Here is a 20,507-nt window from a genome sequence, read left to right on the forward strand (position 1 = left end):
GCAGGGATTTGCTGCCTCATCCACTGTGGTCCCCACAATGAGGGAAGACCTCACTTCATCCTCACAACCCTGCAGGTGAGGATGCTGGAGCTCAGAGAGGTGGAGGGACTTGCCCGAGGTCGCAGGAAGTAGCGGAATTCACACCCATGTCTGCCTGATGTCCAGGCCAGCTCTACAAAGCCTCCTCGTTGGGTGGGGGGACTCTCACCAGGAAGGACTGATTCCCAATGAGGCTCTTAGGGAAGGTACCGAGAATGAAGATCCTCCGCCCACTTTCCCAAATGGTGCTTCCTCAGAGGAATGGGACAGCTGGGGCTCCCCAGTGGGGGGCAGGTGCTCCCCAGTGGGGGGCAGGAGAAGCACAGAACGAAGGGCTCCCAAATGAGAGGGGACCATAAGAAACTAGGGAGCTGGGGAAACCGTCATCCCACCTAACGTTCTGCAGAAGGGGAAACTGACGACCAGGAAGGGACTTGCCAAAGGTCATACAACCAATCGGTGATCGGACAGCCTCATAGCCTGGGATCTCCAGGGCCAGGACAAATGCCAGGGGAGACCCAAAGCCCAGGCTCTAGGCAGAGGGCCCATGCAGAGTTGCCAGGTCCTGAGGGCAGGGGCGGGGCCAACAGAGTGGATCTGAAGCACTAAGGCAAAGAAAGGACGCAATTCCTCCTTTCTTTCAGAAAAACATTCATCTAGAGCCTCCCTAGGCTTGGGCAAGCGGGCGAAGAGGTGAACAATACACTCTGAAAATGGAGCACTCTAGGTACCTACCTGCCTGAGAGAAAGGGGTGCTTAGGTCCATGAAGAGACAAATGCAAGAGAGTCACGGCAGCCCAGACTGGAATCCACCCAATGTCACCCACGGGCATGGACACATGTATCTACCCAGTGGGATCCAAGGCAGCCTGAGAAAGGAGCAGATACTTGTCTAGGAAGCAACACGGACAAACATAAAAATATTCAGTGTTGACTGAAGCTAAAGGAAACCAGGCCAAGAGTACATGAGTTCAAGCACTGCAAGTTCAAAACCGGGCAAAACCAGAGGACAGAGAGCAGATCGGCAGGGGCGGCTGATGGAAGAGGACACACGGAAACCCTGGGGAGGTGAACACGTTCTTTTTTTTTTTTCTAGGTGGTGGTTGCAGAGGTGTGTACGTTTGTAGAAACTGAGCCGCATGCGATGTGTGTCTTACGTAAGTAAATTACACCACGTGTTTTTTTTTAACGCACAGTCTTGCTCTCAAGAAGTGCAGACACCGGCAGAACCAGGGCCGGCATGTGGTTCTCATTGTCACACTAATAAGGGAGGCTGCTATCCACGGGGCCCCGCTGCGTGTGTGCCAGGATGGAGCTGGCTTCTTCTAGAACAGCCTCTGATTAAACTCTTCCAACTACTGTACGAAACAGGCCCCAATAATCTAAGCTCCAGATTAGAGATGAGAAAAACAAAGCTCAGAGAGGCGGTGACGTACTGTCCGAAGTGACGCAGCAAAACATGAGGGGGCCGGGTTTGAACCCAGGCCCACTGGTCCCCGAGGCCACTTCTGCTGCATGGGCAGCCCCACCTGCCTGCCCTGCCCTGCCCTGCCCAGCCCACACCTCAGGGCTGCCAGTCCCTGCCCTGCACCGCGAACCCCACCACCACCCCTACCCGTCCCCCCCACCCCCCTGTTCCCCGCCAGCTGGAGGGAACGGCTCACGTACTGGACTCCATGCTTCTGTGAAAGGGCTGCTTAGGAAATGTGTCCTTCCTCCCTTTTCTGACTCCTCTACCCACCTCACTCGTTTCACAGCCACACATCTGAGGCCATTTCGGCCCTGGACCTCCGCACAATAACAAGGAACCCCGGAGGCTAGGCAGCTGTGTGAGTGTGTGTGGTATTGACCAAGGGGCTTTCTCAATCCCTGGGCCCCCCCAGCCCAGCCTGTGACCACCGAGTACCAGGAGAGCTTGAGGTTCCAGTTCCCGAGTGATGCGACCCAGTGTCTAGATTCAGGGAACCATAAAATGTTTATTTGGAATAACCGCCACCACCATTTACTTAGTTCTAATCTTGTGACAAGAACTGACGAGAGTTATTGCATTCGTCTTCACTGACAACCCTCCAAAATAGGTACCACTGGGATCTCATTTTATAGACGAAGACACTGAAGCTCAAAGCAGTGAAGTTACTTGCCCACAGTCACACAAGAGAGGAAGTGGTAGACTTGGGATTGAAACCCAGGTCTGCCCGACTTGCAGCCCGAGCTCTGAGCCTGAGAATTATGCTTCTCATCCTACCCTGTCATTGCTAAAAAGGCCCCTTAAGTTGGCCTGTTCCAGCCATGCCATTTTATAGATGAGAAAACTGAGGCCCAGGAAGGGAGAAGAATGTCTTGTTCAGGGTCACGTGAAATGTTAACGGCAGGGCTTGGGACAGAAGCTAGATCTTCACCCTTGGCCTTGCTGCTTTCAGTGACCAGATCAGAGCAGCAGAGCCGGCCACGTGCACCTGGACGGGCAGTGAGTGGGAGGCAGGCAGGGAGGCGGAAGGCTCTGGTTCCAGGCAGAGGTAAATATTGACATGTCGGTGTTTACACTGTAACCCTACTCCTTCGATGTTTACACTGTAACCCTACTCCCCCTGGCTTGCCTCCAGGCCTGCCCTCCGGCCTCCCCTTCCAAGGAGGCAAGGAGCACACCAGGCAGGAGGATGGGAGGGAGGAGGTTTCTGGGCCAGAGGCTGATCCTCCTGCTCAGAGGGGCATGCGGTCAGGAAGTCAGGGACATCATCGCCCAGACAGTGGGCCACACGGGAGACTTGGACCGGGGCCTGTGGAAAGCTGGGGGTCTGCGCTGAGAGTCACAGGCCTGGGTTTAAATCCTAGCTCTGCTACTAACTGGACCCAAGAACAGTTGGTGAATGAGGAGGAAAGGACTTTACTGTCAAGTGCTATGCAAAGGTGAAAGACAAAAAAAAAAAAAAAAAAAATCAATATTTCAGCCTGGCCAATGTCCAGCTCCAATCAGCAACCAAGGCCTCTGGCCACTGCCTAAGCTTCATCCCCATCCCCTGGGACCCTTCCCAGGAAGGCAGAGTTTCTGCTAAATTGAGTGGCAGCTTGGAAAAGAATCCAGTATCTTGAGGAAGCAGGGGCCGTTGCCTAGTTCCGGTTCCTAGCTCCTCAAGTAATTTTTGGGCCTCCACGTTCACAATGCTGTAACGGGGTAGAACCTACTTTCTGGGGTTGGTGTGAAGATCAAAGAAGTCACATTTAAGGGCCAGGCAAATGCTAGACGTTCGTGTCGTCCCTCAGTCTTCCCACCTGTAAAATGGGGGATTTGAATGAGATGGTTATGAATTCCCTTTCAGTGCAAGCGCTCGATAGTTTTTAAGATCTAGCAGCCGGGCCTGCCTCCCTGTCTCTGGGCCCTGAAGTTAGACCCTCCCTCAGCTAATTTCCTGAATGTTCTCCAGAAACATCTCCCAGGAACCTTGTGGGGATGAGGGAGGAAGCCTTCTCAGTAAGCCAAGAATGGCTTGCGAATACCCTAGTCACCCCACCCTCAGGGCTCCTGGGGAAAGGGCCAAAACCCCAGGCCCTAGATCCCCAGTGCCAACCTCTGATAGTGGGGTTCAATCAGCACTGATTGTTCATTAAAATTTGCCCGCCCACCCCTGTAATGCCCATAACTCTTTGAAGGACGGGGGAGTCTGTCTTTATTTTAATCTCTCCAAAGCTTGGTTCCTAGGAAGCATTCCATTCCACTAACTGTTGCCATAGGAAGTTCAAATGCCACCTCTTCTGAGAAGCCTTCTCTGATACACACCCATGTCCAGGTTGACCCCTGAACTGCATCCCTAGGTTGGTACTTACCATTTTCTACCTCGGTTCAGAGGCGTTTGGGAACTTGGCCTTTCCCTCCCATTAGACTGAAGTTTCTTGAGGCCATGAGCTCTGCTGGTTATATATATAAGAGGATGCAGGAAGGAAAGTCAGTATCCACAGGGAAAGGGGCCCTGAGGGACCTCTGGGACCACAGACTCCTCCTCTCTTCACTGGGTGTGGTGTCCAGGCCACCACCATCGTCTCTCCCAGAGCCACTCCAGCAGCCTCCTAACTGGTTCCCCAGCCTCTAGCCTCACCCTGCTCCCCATTCTCCACAAAGCAGCCTGTATGATCATCTCGACATGCAAATCTTCCATGTCACTCCCCTCACTCTGAACTCCTGAGCGGCTCTCCCCTGCCCTGAGGATGGAGTCCCAAATCTTGAACGTGACCTTCCCTGCACACGCCTGCCCCTGGCCACCTCCCAAGCCCTGTCTTCTGAGCCTCCAGACGAATTAATTCCCAAATGCATCATGTTCTGTCCTGTCTTGCACATAACTGCTCCCTCTGGCTGGAATGTTCTTCCTAGTCCCCCATTCACTCTTTAGGCCACGGCTTTAACATCATGTCCTCAGGGAGCCTTTTCCAATCCCCAGGCCAGGTTCCCTTATCTGCTCCATGGCACCCTGCGTGTCTCCTTGGCAACAGCAATTGCACTTGTAATTTCCTGGTCCGCATCTGCTTGTCCGCTGGACTGGAAAAGAGACCTACTGGTCTCATTCGAACTGACCGCAGCCCCAAAGCTTTATGTTGTGCCAGGCAGACTTGTTTGGTGAATGAACGAATGAATGAATGAATGAATGAAGCACTTTGACTATGGCAGGGGTGTTTACCTAGTTAATTAATAAGAAAAAACGGAGAGGAAACCTAAAAAGTAGTGAATGGCTGCTGATGGTTTCTCCCTCAAAGTGTGGACTTTAGCCAAGCTGGTTATACAGACTAGTGCCTGGAACTTTCTTTCGAACCCATCCGACAGCCTCCTTACCCCTCAAATCCTGTTCCTCCACTGACAGGGCCTGGTCTCTTCAATTCTTTCTGGGAAACAATGTACTTAACAGAAGTTAACTCTTTTAAAAAAAAGTGAACAATATGCCTGTTTACCAAAAATTGTGGCAATGCAAGGAAAAAGTGAACAATATGCCTGTTTACCAAAAATTGTAGCAATGCAAGGAAACGTGAGTAACCCAGTTACCAGCACAGACGCTGGCTGCCCAGGGAAAGGCGCTCCCTATGCTCCAGGAACCCCACACAGACTGTCAGGGGCCATGTGGCTGGTCTCCCATCTCCAACTCAAACTTTCCTTTAAGTTCTTAACATTCTACACTGTATCCTAGGTTGTATCCCCATGATATCCCAAGAAGGGAGCGAATCTGCCCCACTTGATAAGAAAGGAAGTGCCGAGAGAGGGAATTGCTAATCCGAGGTCACACAACATGCAGTATTCAAACTTAGGCACTGGACCTGTCCTCAACTCAGCCACTTACAGTAAAGATGATTCCCACCCCTCAGCTGTGGCTTTAAGCTCAGTCATTAGTTTGGAATGTGAAGGAACATTCTCAAGGTGCCACAAACAGCAGACTAGGAACACTGGGCTGGGCTCCTTCACCCCAACCTATCTGCCTGGTAACCGTCCAAACTTCCAGGAGGTCTGTGGCTGCTCTGGCACTCTCCTGCTGTGTGACCCTAGGCAATCTCCTTTACCTCTCTGTGCCTGCTGCTTGGTGGTATGAGGACAACTGAAGACAGAAGATATAAAAGGCCTCCTCAGAACCCTCACCCCAAAGCTGCACTGGGGGAGGGGGGGTCCGTTTGAGGCCCTTAGGAACAGCGCTGACTCCTTGCTAAGGGGTTAGAGACCTGGGTGGGGAACTGGGGACAGTCAGGGAGATCCGGCTAGGACAACAGGAAACAGCACACACGCTTTCCACACGGGCCCCCGTTAGGAAACGTTAGGAACCGGAGGCCAGGGGAAACTTGGCCACGCCGAGGGGAGGGAATGCAGGATTTGTTTAAAACCCATAGAGCAGGAGGTGGAAGGAATAAACACTTTGGCAGCCCTGAATCACCCCACCTCAGGAATGAGCACATGGACTAGTGTTTAGGGGAAACCAAAATGACGGCCAGCCGTCAGCCGTCAGCCTCCACCCCACCCACTCGTGGTGGGTCAGCGATCCACGGTGCAGCTCCAGCTCCTCAGCCAGACTAAGCCTTTGACTGTCTGGCACCAGCGGCATCCCCTGTCCACTTTCTCTCCTCCGTCCTGGCTCTGTCATGCCCTGGTGCCAGGCAAGCCCCATTCTGGCCTTTCCGAGTACATTCCCTGTGCTCACACGTCTGGTCCTCTGCCCACATAGCTCTCTCCACCTCGATGTTCTTTCCGATTCAGATGCCACCTGCTCAGTGAAGCTTCCTCTCATCTCTCCAGCCAGGAGGGATCCCGGGCCTGGCCTGATATCTCTACTCTCCCAAAGACATGCCACATAGCCTGAGGGTCCATGCAGACATCTGTGGACTGGTCGAAGTTTCCTTAACACAGTGTTTATGACACTTTGTTCCTTCCAAGCACAGGGCTTGGTATATCCTAAGTCTTCCATAAACCTTTGTCGAATGAAGAACAAATGAGTGATTCTGTAAGTATCATTGACTCCTTCTTCTTCTTCTCCCCGTGACTATAATAACTTTAATCCTCCTTGCAGACTAACAGATATGTTAGATGTCAGGCAGAACTTCTCAACGTGAGCTCAAGGGTGAACAAGAAAGGGAACTAAGCTGTATTTTGAGCAAAGCACTCTCAGGGGTTATCTCACCGAATCCCCACATCATCCCTGCAAGATAAGACTTACCATCTCACAGACAAGGAAACTGATACTCGGGGGTGAGGCTACAATGTGATCAAAGTTCCTGTCTGTTTGATATCAAAGCCTGGAGTCTTCCTGACAGATTAGGGGGCTTCTCAGGTTGTAAGGCTCTGAAAAGTGTCACTAAGGCAAGGTGGCCTCTCTTTGGTAGTTTTTAAGGAGGAAATCGTTCTCTTTCTGAGGAACAGGTCAGGGTGGGCTTGAGGCAGAGTAAATAACATGACTTCAAAGTCTCATCCCCTTTTTGGAGACCTTAAATCAAGTGCCAATCCACAGGGAGTGAGCTGTCACCAACACTGCCCCAGCTGAGCATTCCAGGAGAGGGGTTCCTGGCCAAAAAGGTAGATGGGATCCAAGATGGTCTCTAAAGACCTTTGAGTATGCAATCAAGCCATAATTTCATTATTATTGACTCTGGAGAGGCACGTGATGGTGGAAGGGGAGGCAGATACTAGTGGGGTGAGGGAAGAGGAAAGGGGTGTTAGAAGGGGACTCCAGCTCTGGAAAAAGTAGGGGTTGGGCCTGAGGAGTCACTGGGGGACTCTTTGTGTCTACAGGGGGTTCCATCCTGCCCCCACCTTGGCCCCCTCAGGCTTCACAGCATTGTCACAGAGTAGTGGTGATGGCTGTATCTCTGAGACTGGCAGCCATCATCACTGACACATGCCCTCCTCTGGCCCTGCATTGTGACTTGTACCCAGTTAAGAGGGCAAAGAACAGGACCAGGAGAGAATCAGAGGGGTCTGTCCATGGGGAAAGAAACACAAGAAAAGTAGGTGGTTTGGCCCCCCAAGATGGAGAGTGAGCATCGGGCCCTAGAGAGATGATTAAAAAGTCTTGGCTTTCCTTCCAGAGACAAGCTCCCCTCCCTAAAACAGCCCCCAACAAGCCCAGCCTTGATGCCATTGCCGAGCCCTTCTTCTAAGAACTAATTACTAGGAGATGCTGGGGAGACCAGATCGCTGGGCACATGGTCTCCAATTGTCCCCTGGTCTCTGACAGCGACCAACCTGGCTGCTCAGCCTCCTCCACTCTCCAACCCCTTAGGCCAAAGTGGCATGGGTAATCCCAGGTAGAGTGCCTGAAGGCGCTCGGTGCGGCCGCTCACGGCGCTCCAAGTCGAAACTCAGCCCCAGATCCACCTGGCGTCCCGAGACGCTCAGGTCCGCCTGGATCCGGCCGCTGCAGAATTGCCTCTGACCCCGGCTCCGGACCCAGCCCGCACAATCAAGGTCTCCAAGCTCAGACGGGTCCCGGGACTTTCGGACGCCCAGACCAGAACCACACCAACTGTCCCCAAACCGATTCGGCCACCCCGCGCTCTCCACATCCGGTCAGGTCCAGCTGCCCAGACCAAGCTCGGCGCGGCCACCCCCTACGGAACCGAGCGCGGCGCCGTCCGGCGAGCCGAGCCATGCCCGCGCGCCCCCAGACTCCCCGCCTTCCGAGAGCTGCAGCCGGCGCCCAGCCCCCCGCGAGCCGGGCGGGCCACGCGTCCCACCCCGGCGCCGCTGCCGGGGACTTGTCGAGGCTGGGCCGGCGCGGCACTCACCATAGCTCGCGCGCTCCGCTCCGTACGGCTCCCGGCCTCGGGCCCCGCTTCTCGGGCTGCGCGGCTGCCCGACCCCGGCGGCGCGCTCGGCTCCCTGCGGGCGAGCGCGGCTTCGGCGCCGAGCCCCGGGGGGGCGGGCCCGCCGAGGGGCCAATGGTGGGGCGCAGGGCCCGGGCTGGGCAGCCAATCACACCCGGAGGCCGGCCTTCCCCCGCACTCCCCCCGCCCCCTCCGCCGGCTTCTTAACCCTTAGCTCGCCGCGGCCAGAGTCGGGGTGGCTTGCGGACCCAGGAGCGCCGGTGAGGGCGAGGTCTCCGGCTTCGGGGTGTGGGGTCCAGACCTCGCAGAGACCGGCTTTGGGGGCCAGCGGAGCCCGGGGAGAGGCTCGGCTGTGTCCCGCGAACAGTGTCGGGAGCCTCGGCGACCTTTGTCTCCTGCTTGGCGCCTGCACAGGAGTGTGACCCTGGGCGCTGCAGCTGCATTTGTTTGTGTGTGTGTGTGTGTGTGTGTGTGTGCGCGCGCGCGCGTGCGTGCGCGCGCGTGCATATGTATGTATAGGAGAGAAGGAAACAGAAAAGGAGAGGGAGGGATGGAACTTGCGAGCTTGTGTGTTTATGTGTAACGGGCAGACAGACTATATTTGGGGTTTGCTGCTGGGTGCTTCCGTGTGTGTGTGTGTGTGCGCGCGCGCGCGTGTGTGTGTGTGTGCGCGCGCGCGCGCAAGTGCGTGCGTGTAAGTGTGTGTAAGAGAGAGGGGCCAGAGAAGCGGGTGGGGAGGAAGCTGCTCGAAGGACGGATGGCTCACCATGCCTGTGTGTTTGCGTGTCCAGGAGAGAAACCGTACGTGTATGTCAGTCGTGTAAGTGCCTGAGTGAAGGAGGAAGGCACAGAATAGGTGTGTGCGATATGTCCGTATGATGTGTGATCTATACATTTGGGGCCTGTTGTACATTTGTGTTGGTGTGGTGGAAAGACTCTTCGTGTCCTTGTAAACAAGTAGAGACCAACTCCCTACAGTGTGTGGTTAGAGTGTGCGTGTGTAGGTGTGCACGCAGGAGAGGGGCACGGCTGTGATTTGGTACACTGTGTTTGCAGCCCAGTTTGCAAGAAGGAGAGAGAAAAACATTGCGAATGGTGACAGTGCGTGTGTTTTGTTTGTGTGACTTTGTGGTCATCTAAATTGTGTTAAGAAAGAAAAACTAATGTGTAGAGGGTGTGATGGGTGTGTGTTCAGGAGAGACAGAGATGTCTTGGAGGAGGTGGAGTTTGGGCCGTGAAGGATGTATAAGAGTTCAGGAGGCCAGAAGGAAAGACTTGGGAATCTTGCCTACCAGCCAGAGGGTAAGAGGGAGTTGAATTGGCTGGGGACAAAGGTAGATTCTGGGAGAGAGGGCACCTATTGCCATGACGAGAGTAGGAGCAGCTGGCAGCAACCGCCACTCAGGAGCTGGCTCTGGGTGACTCTGGGTGAGCAGAGGTGAGGCCTAGCCACAGAGTGCCAGGTTCCAGAAGGGATCATCTGCTCCTGGGCAGTGTTTACAGCAATCTGGAGGGCAGGGAAAGGGCTCTGTGGAAATAACTCTTCCCCTTCCATTCAGCGGCACTCCAAATTCTTCAGCGTGGAGGGAAGGACACAGGGAGGAGGGTCACTTGCCCAAGTTCACAAAGCCTGTTGAGTGCAGCACACAGGAAGCGTGGTGGAGAAGGTGACCAGATCTTCTCTGGCCCAGACTCTATGCTGCAGGATGGGTAACTTATGCCATCAGCCGCCCAGGCCTGGGCTGGGTTCAGATTCCTGACCACTCCTCAGGTACCTACCTCCCTGGGAATCACAGCCTAACACCTGGAGGGACATTCTGAAATCCAGGGAGACGCAACAATGCGACCCAGTTATCCTGGCTCTCCATTTGCCAGCAATGTAATTGTGGGGTATCCCCTTCTCTCTGAGCCTCAGTTTTCTCCTCTGTAAAATGAGATTTGTAATTTATGCCCACTCTTTTGTGCTAATGTGAAGATTTAATGAGTTAATGTACATGCAGGCCCTTTGGTAAGCTACAAAACACAGGAAAACGTTAAGCACTAACCCATTTATACAAAATTCAAAAGTAAGCAAAACTCATCTTTGCTGTCAGAAAGCAGTCTCCTGTTACCTTTGAGGAGGGAATGACTGGAAAGGGGGGACCAGGGGACTTCTGGGTGCTGGTATGAGTGTTTCAGGATGGGGGGGCTGGATACAAGGGTGTGCTTAGTTTGAAAAGGCTACTTAGGACCCGTGTGTGTTTTTCTCTATAGGTTACGCTCCAACATATGTTGCGAAAAGAAAAGGAAAGGTCACATATCCTGACCACATTTTATTCACCCACACGAGGGGGCATTCCTGAACGCCCTTTCAGCAAAGGCAGGAACGGGGCAGACTGCTGGGGATACAGCAATGAACAAGATACGATGCAGGCTCTGAAGAAAACAGAGGAGAGAGGCGTGGTTTTCTCACTGCTGGAAGGGGTGTGTTGGCAGGGGGAGGAGCCAGGCCCCGGAACTGGCTGCAGCGCGTGGACTGGAACCGGCTGTCTTTTCCATTCCACCGGGCTGCCCCAGGAGAGGCAATCGCGGGTCTTATGCTGCTCAGGGGGAAACAAGTGAGAAGGTTCGCCGCCACCTCTGACCCTAACCCCCAACTTCTTCGAGATCCTCAGAGCTCATCTCCTCTAAAACAGCCTTCTGGGAACAATTCTATGCAGGAGATGCGACTCTCACCTCACCCCCCCTGTTGAGAGGGAGAAAGTGACGTCTCTAAGGAGGCACAGCCCGGCCCATCCGTTCACTCCTTTGCTGGCATCGTGCTACTGTTGGCGGTTACTCTCTGCTCAAGGTGCTCTCTGCTAGAGGCATGCATGGTGATTCCGTGGCAAGAGAGCATGCTTCCCTCGTCAGAGCCTGTAGTGAGGGTGGTGAGGGTGCCTCCTCCCAATGCCTGGGTCTCTGCTCAGCCTTTGCTCAGTTGGAGTATCAGGGCTCAACTGGCAGAAAATACAACTTAAGCTGGAAAGTCCAGAGGTGGCTGCACTGAGAAGCTCAGATGATGTCAGGATTCAATGATGCCCTCTTTGTTTCTCGAAACTGTTTCCCTCTCCGCTGGCCTCATGCTCTGGCAAGGCTCTCTCCTCATGGTCACTAGGTGGCTGCCGGCAGCACCAGCCCTGCATCCTAGTCTCTCAGCAGCTCCAGCAGAAAGAGAGACTCATTTTTCTCAACAGTTGCAGCAATTTTGAATTCCCATGTCGCGTTTCATTGGCTCTTATTGAGACATGTGGCTGTTCCCCAGCCCATCTCTGTGGCCAAGGGTTCTGACTGGCCAAGACCCGGAGAGTGAGGGCTTCAGAGATACCTGACTTTGAGTCTAGGTGTGGTTTCTAGTCATTCCAGCCTGAGGATTCTCCAGGGTCCAAGAAGAGTCCTCAAGAATTTGTGGAGAGGCTTACATTTCACAGGCCTTCTGTAAATGGCGAGGGTTATTATTGGTATTCTTCCTCTACTTGGCCTGTGTCATCATCTTTTACAGAATAGATGTTTAGTAATGTCTAGTACACAGTAGGTGCCCAAAGAATCCTTAGTGGTTGACCGATATATATATTTCTGGGACTGGTGCCATGTACCAAGTCAGATAGAGCCTGGACAAACTGGACAGCCACAGGCAGGCAGACGGAATGAAACATGTTCTAAGAGCTACTTGATTTTTAAATTTTGTTTCATCTTCCACTACTGAACTGAAACTAGAGTTTAGGGCACCCTGGGGAATCTCCAAACTCTTCAGGAACAGAGTGCCCACACACACACACACACACACACACACACACACACACGAACACCCCAGCCTGTCTATAGTCAGAAAGGCACCAGAAGGCTGGTCAGGGAGGAGACAGGCAGAGCTCGTCAGACCCAATAAGACTATTTCTTGACTCATCCAACCCTGCAGAGAGGTTGCCTGGGTGGGGCTAGGAACTGTGATGTCCCAGCCTGACCTCCTTCCAGCTACCAGCTGCTCTGATTCAATTGGGCAGTTTCAGTTTCTATGAGGGATCAAGGTTCATTAAGTCCTGACCAATAACAGTCGCTTCTTATCAAGTGTGTGCTGGGCCCCACACTGGCACTTTACATGACTTAAGTATAGGATCGAGAGAATATATTTTGGATACTCATATTATCCCTGCTTTTCCTTTACTTTTTCTACTCTTTTCTCCCTTTGCCCTGATTTCAATACTAATTTCAGAAGTAAAATAAATCTATTTATTTTCTGATTTCAAATGTAATTAATACATGCTCACTGTGAAATAATGTGAACAAGACAGAAATGAATACAATGGAAAAAAAGTCCCCATAATCCCACTTCTCAGATATTAACCATAGCTAACCTTTGAAGTGATTCTGCATTCAGCTGTATTAACAGGTGTGTGTATCTGTTTTGTGAGAAGAAAAAAACATCATTAACCGGTTCATAACTTCCCTTCCTCCCTGCCTTCTTGAGAAAGGAAACTTTGAAGTTTTAGCAGCTTCAGCATGGCTTTCTCCTGTGGATCTGGGTAATGGGTGGAGGGAGGGAGAAAAAAAGGGAGGAGAGAAAGGGCAGAGGTTGCTGGGTGGAAAAGATGGGAGAGGCTAGGGAAGAGGGCCAAGGAGCAAAGAGCCAGCGCAGGCTGAGCTTTGAGGAAGCGTTTGAGAGACTCAGAACCCAGATACGGAGGCTGCTGTGCTGTGTGCAGAGGGCGGGAGAGAAGATGAGGAAAAAAAAAAAAAAATAGAAAGAGGAAAAGGGATGTCAGGAAGTTTTACTGAGATTATAAATGAAATCTGCTTTAACATTTTGAAAATAATTGGACAAATATTTAAATTGCTTTTCAATGTTTTTTGTCGTTGTTGGGAGGAAGAACTAGTCTTTCCTTCTAATTCAATAGGGACTGGCCTCAAGGTGGTTCAGCTTTACCCAGATTACTTTTCTATAAACAACAACAATAAAATGACATTACATAATAACAACAACAACTACTAAAATGTGTTGCCTACTTACTCTGTGTCAGGCATTGTGCCGAGTACTCTCCCACATTAATTTATTTACTTCTATAGTAGTCCAATGGGCGTAGGCACTACTATCATCCCATTTTACAAATGAGGAAGCTGAGGCTCAAAGAAGTGAAGCAACTTGCCCAAGATCACACAGCCAGCAAGTGGGAGAACTGGGATCTTATTTTAATCTGGTAAATGTGGTTGTTTAATTGTTGTTGTTGTTGTTGTTGTTGTTTGTAAGCAGCTTCAAATCCGTTTTTGCTCATGATCGGGAAGGGATATCCACAAATAAAAGTTAGGCATGCACTGTCACTGAACCCACCCCCAAAAGTCCTTGTGGTAAGAACTGGCACTGTTTTCCACATCAAGAACCTGAAGCTGAGTGGGAAATGGTCACCAATTCAGGGTAGTACCTGGATTGCAGGTTGTATCCTGGGATTCGAACTCAACTATGTTTTCTCTAAAGCGCCAAATAGGACCTGGCGTTGTGGTGGGGATCCAGGTTACATCTCAGTGACCCACAAATTCACAATCCCTGAAGACTGGACCTGAGCAAGACGTAGAAAGTTATCTGTTCCAGTCCCTCTTTAGGTTTATGAATCTCCTCTGCAGTTTCCCCCACAGGCGTCACCTGGCCCAAGATTGAACACCTCTGCCTTTGCACCTACTACTTTTCGAGAATTCTGAAGTGGGGGAAAGTAGGCCAGGCTACATCGGTGAAGCAGAAAATTGCCCGAGAATTAGCCGGAATGAGCACAGGGAGAAGCCAGAAAGGACAGGAATATGGAGAGTGGAAAATCATTTCCTCGAAGGTCTTCCCTCACAATAGTGGCTCTTTTATATGCGACTCCTCTCAAGTGAGAAAAGAAGGATGTGTTTTTCAAAGGGCTCAAGACACCCTAGAACCAAATTACTCTCACCCACTATAGAGCAATTTTGCCTTTGCTGCCAGGAAGCTCTTTGATAAATGATATATTCAACCTCAGTAACTAAGTCAGTCTAGGTTCTTGATAGAGTTCTTCCTATCTATTTTCAATGGTTTTTGATCTCTCTGTTCAAATAGATGTCTTATAATGTTTGTTTTAATACTGAGCACCTCCCTCACTGCATTTTTGTACCTGGAGGAAACGTTGGTTATAAACAAAAATGTTCTGTAATGTGAATTTGTTGATTGACAGCTGGAGGGAGTTAGGTCATAGAAGAAGGAAGGAATAGGATAGGGTATAGGACCAGGCCAAAGTGGTGATGGGGGATCAGGTAGTAGGGAGAGGATGTCAGGACCAACTTGGCAGCTGTGACTGGTCACATGGGGAAGAGGCACTTGGTGCTGGAGATAATCAACAAGGTAGGAAGATCAGGGGTGCTAAGGAGGAAGTAGCTGAGTGTCAAGGCTGGCGCTGCATGGGGCGAGAGAGAAGGGAAGCGTGCGTTAGGCACTGGGAACAACCTGTCCAAAGAGCTAGACGCAGAAGGGAGCAGGAGGACAGGAAGAAATTTCCAGTGGCTGGAGTGCCTAGGGCAGTGAGGACAGAGGGTGAGTTGGGCTGCAGGGTGTTAGAGCCAGGCCTGGCGTAGCCTGCTCCGAGAAGTGGCTTTTATTCTGAGGCCTGAATAGTCATGTTCTCAGGAGCTTTCCTGGGGAGCTGGCCTCAGGGGCAAGGCTGGGTCTGGCCAGTCCCAGGCCGGGGGCTGTTCCTCACTCCTGGACATCTGGGCTGATGCAGCTATATATCCTTTGGGTTGGGGGTGCAGGTGAGCGTAGAAGAAAGGCATTGAGCCAGCTGCAGAAACAGGCTGCTCTGTAGCCTCAGAAACAGGGACAAGCTTGCATTTGGTGCTCAATAGATGTCTATCAAATTGCACTGAAGGTCTCTTCTAGGGGGTTTGATCTGTTTAATGAGCACTTCCTCTCTGCATATACTATCTTGATGAGCCTTCCCATAACCCTTATGTTCATAGATGAAGAGCGTGAGGGTCAGAGAGGCTAAGCAACTTGCCCCAGGTCACACAGCCTATAAGTGGCAACCCAGGACTGAACCTGCCTCTATTTGATTTCAAAGCTCCTGCTGTTAACTGTGGCTTTACATGTCCTCAGTATAGCTCTTTCATTCAGAAGGAGAGTTTAGAGACTCCCGCTGTGGCTGCAAATGGCTAGGGGACCTTGGGTGGTGGAGACAGTCACTCAGAATCTCTGGGTCTCAGCCTCCTCATCTATAAAATGAAAGGGTTGGATCTGTGATTCTCAGCCTTGGCAGCCTACTCGAATTATCTGGGGAACTTTTAAGGTGTACTGGTGCCCGGGCTCCACCTGAGGTCAACTAAAGCCGAATCTCTGAGAGTCAGTTTCAAAGTTTATAAAGCTCCCGGGTGATTTGACTGCAAAGACAGGACTGAGAACACTGAACTAGCCCCTCAGTAAGGTCCATCACAAGAAGTCGCTCAATGGGTGCGGGGAAAAGGCTAGGGTTTCAGAGCCAAGAGGACCTGGGTTCTAATCCCAGGTCTACTCTTTCCTGTGCACAAGCATTCTCACCTGATAGGTGAGGAAAGGAAGGCACCCCACTAGGAAGTGGCATTGTGGGGGTTCTAATCCAGCTCTGCCCTCAGGTCCTCAGGTCGCAGACAGGGGGAGGAGGAGGCCCGGTTCAGGCAGCACTTAGAACCTGTGGCTCCCCTAGCACCCTGGACCACGAGCCTGGGTGGGGCAGGGGCAGGTGGCGGGCGGCATGAGATCACTCACGCCTCAGCTGCCTTCTTGCTACCTTCTTGCCTAGCACATGCCCAGGCACCTCCACTACCCACTGTGCCCCAAACCCTGGGCAGAGGGCAGGCTAGTGCGGACACGCCAGGCAGCTTGTGTGTGGCTGGTGTTGGCGTCGGCTGCAAGAACACACTGGCCTGGAGGCTGATGCCGACTTCAGACCTCGTTTTAAACGCCCGCCCCATCGCTCATGTGCCACGTGGTCTTGGCAGGTCACCACGCCTCTTTCAAACACTACAAAATGCGTGCGAAAGGATAGCTTTCACCTGGAGTGCCCTCCCATGTCTCTCCCTCACGGGTCTCAGTCCACGTGTCACTTCTACGGGCCTCCCTGGCCACCCTCTCTGTTTACTTATCCCCCATCGCCGTGTCCACTGTATTTCTTTCAATCTATTTGTCAGAATTTACAATTTTGTCTCTTGTTGCTTGGTCATATAGCTATTGTTTCTCTCCCCAGTTAGATGATAAAGCCCACGTATGTAGGGACCATGTCTTATTTGTTTCTTCATGCCTCTTAATTAAGGCGTAATTTATACGCCATGAAATCCACCCATTTTCAGTATATAAATGGTTTTTAGTAACTTCACAGCTGTACTACCATCACCACAATCTAGCTTTAGAAATTTCATCAACCCCAAAAGAGTCCTCAGTTAATCTCTGCAGTCACTGATCCTCTTTCTGTCTCTCCAGTTTTGCCTTTCCTGGAAATGTCACATAAACGGAATTGTACGATATGCGATATTCTGTGTCTGGCTTCTTCACTGAGCGTAAAGCCTTGGAGCTTTACCCATGTTGCATGTGTCAGCAGTTTGTTCCTATTTACTGCTGATTAGCATTCGATGGAGTAGATGTCCTACGTTTTATTCATTCATTCACCTTTTCAGTGTTTTGATTGCTTCCAGTTTTTGTTTTCACTAAGGTAGAGACTTAGATATCTATGAGTGGAATTGCCAGGTTGTATGGTAAGCATAGGTTCGATTTTTTAAGAAACTGACAAACTGTTTTCCAAAGCGGCTACATCATTTTACATTTCCACCAGCAATGTATGAGGCGGCACAATGTCTTTTACTTACCAAAATGTCACCAGGATTTAGCCTGAATGCCTGGCACATAGTAAGTACTCAATAGAGTGAATGAGTAAACGAATGTCGGCTGAATTAGCATGTGGCTAAGCTCTCCTAGGGGCCTCATATTGTGCTAATCGCAGCACTTGGTAGACTGTATGAGGCATCCGGTGCCTGTCCTCCTCTGGGATTGACATAAAACCAGCAGCACACTTTATAGCCAGGCTGCATTGGTGGTATCCTCCCCAGAAGGACCTTTACTGAATGATGTCTTAATAGTACACTCGTAACAGTATGCTTTCCTGGAAGATAATAAAGGAATTGACTCCACACATAGTGGAGCATCTCTGCATTATCTGTGAAAGGCTACTAAAGAGATGTCCAAAACATAGGTTCACGGAGAGGCACCTATGTGACAAATGCTTCCTGTACTTTAACACCAGGGTAAAGGGTATTTCCCAGCTGGAATGGCCTTTATTCTTTAATCATGAGGCAGAGACAATGCATCATGTGTCCCTTTTTGCCTTACCTGAGAGGATGCTCAGAGCAGCATTCAGTTAACGGTGAACCCCTGGAGGGCAGGGGTTGGCCTCTGGTTCCCCGGGACCTAGCTCAGCTCCTGTCCTAGAGAGCTTTCTCAGAAAATGTTGGATGGGTGGAATGAAATGAAAATGCGGTAATTTCATGGACTCAGAACGTTTTCACAAAATACTCTCTAGTGCTCCATATATATTTTTAAACGGTCTGTATGTGTAGATTATTGCGGACGATGTAACTATTACTTGGTTGTGAATAAATTATGACAGAAGAACAAATGAAGAAAATAAGAGTTTCTGATTTTAAAATATTTACATCTGGAGGGAAAGATAGATCACATGCAAAAAAAGCTGTAAAGGAAATGAGAAGGCGATGAATGCCATACAAGAAGTATTAAGGGCTATAGTGGCCCGACGCCCAGAGTTTGGTTGAGGGAGCAGAAGGGGCCGGGAGGTGAGCGGGGAAGGACAGGTAAGACTGCTGGAGACAAGCGCTTGTAAGGAGGTAGAAGGGCAGATCTGGGGAGACTTCCACCCCTGTAGGAAGTGCAAACTGCTGGAAGGAGCAGTTTGCTCAAGAATTCTCAGGGAAGTTGGTCGTAAAAACATGTATCTCTCTCTTTTGATCTCCAAACTCTGACTTCAGGAATTTCCCTTACAGATATAATTAAAGATATGCACAAAAATATAGCTACTTAAATATTCCCTCACAGAGTAGATTTTAATAAAAACTAATTCTGCCTATCATAATGATGCTGAAAAATTTTTGGCAGAATCTCCACAGCCATTAAAAATATATCGATGTAAGATGTTTATTGAAATGGAAAAAATGTTCATGATTTGTGATCGAATTAAGCAAAAGGAAGGCTTGTGCCCCTACAATTCAACAATTCTACCTTGGGTATTTATCTCAGAGAAATTCACGTTCCCATGCACAAGAAGACTTGTACCAGAATGTTCTATAGCGTAGTTTGCAAAAGTGATCATTAGTGGAATAGGCAAGGAAACCGTGGTCTCTTAATTCCGTGGAATCGTGAATCAGAATGTGGAGGAACAGACTTGGGGGACATGCATCCCGTGAACACATCTCTGGAACATAATGGCAAACCGGAAAGCAAGTCGCAGAAGGACATGCGTGGAATTCTGCGATTCATCTGAGGTTTAACCATATCCAAAGCACAAATGGGAATGGTAAACCCCAAATTTGTGGAGAGATTGACCTTGGTGGTCAGAGGTGGGGTGGTCAGTGCACAGGAGGGATTGCAAAGGACCACCCGGGGGCTTCAACCGTATCTGTTGGGTTTATTTATTTAGTTAAAAGAGCTGGAGTAAATATGCTAAAAATGTTAAAGTTTGTCAAAACTTTGTCGTGAGTATGAGTGTATATTATAGTAGTATTTTATAATTTTGTTTTTATTATTTTTATATACTTTGCTTACAATACTTCATTTGAAGATAACTTTTATTACATTTTGTTAATATGAACATATCAGTTAATCGTAATCATTTCTATGGGGCAAGATCACTGATTATTTTTATTTTCCTGAATCTGTATTCTCTGATTTTCCTATGGTGAATATGTCTTACCAGTGCAATGTTTTAAAATCTTAAAAACAACGAAAGGGTCTTAAACACTACAGGAAGGACGTTCTGGGAAGAGACGACAGTCGGATCAAAGGCTGACTGTGGAGAAGCTCCTAGCACTTTTGAGTACTGGATGGTGGAGTGATGGGAAGCAGAGCCTGGAAAGGGGAGCTGGCTGCACAATGCGCAGGACTTGGGTACCCGGCCAAGGAAGCTTCAACTTGACCTTGAAGGCCATGGGGCCTAAAACTGAGTCTCTGGCCCTTGGGAGCCTCAGGTGCGTTCCCAGTAATCCGGCTTCACTAGAATTTTTATAATTTGGGGCTTTCATTTCAGTGATAACCTAGAACCATGAGTCTGAGCATTTCCTGTCTCCTGTGAATGACCCGGGCCTCATAACCCAGAACCGCCAACCCTGTGTTAGTGCCCACGTTGGTTTGTTCTTGGGGTCAGGTTGGCGCCAGCTGCCCCACTTTAATTGTCTCGGGTCAATGAGAAAAGAAAGAAGCAGGCCTCGGCTTGGCTGGTTTATTTTCCAGTGCCATGAGCTCAGCTCTTGGGCCTGGGAGAGTTCCAAGGGCCTAGGAGATGTTTCAGAACTGAAAAAAACAAATTCTGTGACTCTCATATAATGACAGCCAAAACAACACACACTCAAATTCTGTTAACTGATATAATTTCAATTGCAGAATTATAAAAATAAATTCCTTTTTATTGAAAAATTATATTTGATGTGGAGTGTAGGTACATTTTAATACGTTTGACAAGGGGTCATGTAGAGCCTCCCCCAAGGTAAAATGCTAGGGCCCATGAAGTTCCTTAAAACAGAGGGGTGGACATGCCCACAGCAAAGGAGACCAGGTGACAAGCCTATGCGCTCACTTTATGAGAGGTTTCCCCTGGCCCAAATAGGAAAAGAAGTGGGTAAATTGAGTCAGCCGGCACAGCAGTGTAAGAGCTCCAAGTAAAGACAACAACAACAAAAAAAACAAATAAGAAACAACACACTGGCCCAGCCAGTAAACCCTCATAATTGCAAGAGGTTATTTTCCTTCTGCGAAATGACATCATCCAGCTCGTTAAATGAATGGTGTTTCATCTGAATGTCATTGGGTTTGCAGTTGTGTTTGTATTTCATCTGGGACTTGGTTTTGTGGTTGTATAAGAGCCCGAGGTGTCTGTCCCTCACTTTATGTTTTAAAGGAGGATGTAATAAAAACA

At 50.1% G+C, this 20,507-nt stretch overlaps 1 protein-coding gene across 3 annotated transcripts in view; it reads right to left on the reverse strand.

The window, feature by feature from the left end:
• ECE1 (endothelin converting enzyme 1) overlaps positions 1–8,405 on the reverse strand; it is a 95,662-nt gene extending 87,257 nt beyond the window's left edge. Inside the window, exons 1-3 of one of the 3 annotated variants that reach the window (XM_036229712.1) lie at positions 8,284–8,298; positions 3,862–3,945; positions 3,223–3,309 (exon numbers count right to left, since the gene is read on the reverse strand). Coding sequence is in view for 1 of the 3 variants with exons in the window: in XM_016149236.2 (XP_016004722.1) it covers positions 8,284–8,286 (3 nt within the window). In the remaining 2 variants the exon portion in view is untranslated. Of the gene's footprint in view, positions 1–3,222; positions 3,310–3,861; positions 3,946–8,283 lie in introns of all 3 variants that reach the window. The other 2 variants (XM_016149240.2, XM_016149236.2) reach the window with 2 other exon arrangements.
• Positions 8,406–20,507: the final 12,102 nt, after the last annotated feature.

This window comes from Rousettus aegyptiacus, unplaced genomic scaffold, assembly GCF_014176215.1.
Source record: "Rousettus aegyptiacus isolate mRouAeg1 unplaced genomic scaffold, mRouAeg1.p scaffold_m13_p_1, whole genome shotgun sequence".
Classification (NCBI taxonomy): Eukaryota; Metazoa; Chordata; class Mammalia; order Chiroptera; family Pteropodidae; genus Rousettus; species Rousettus aegyptiacus.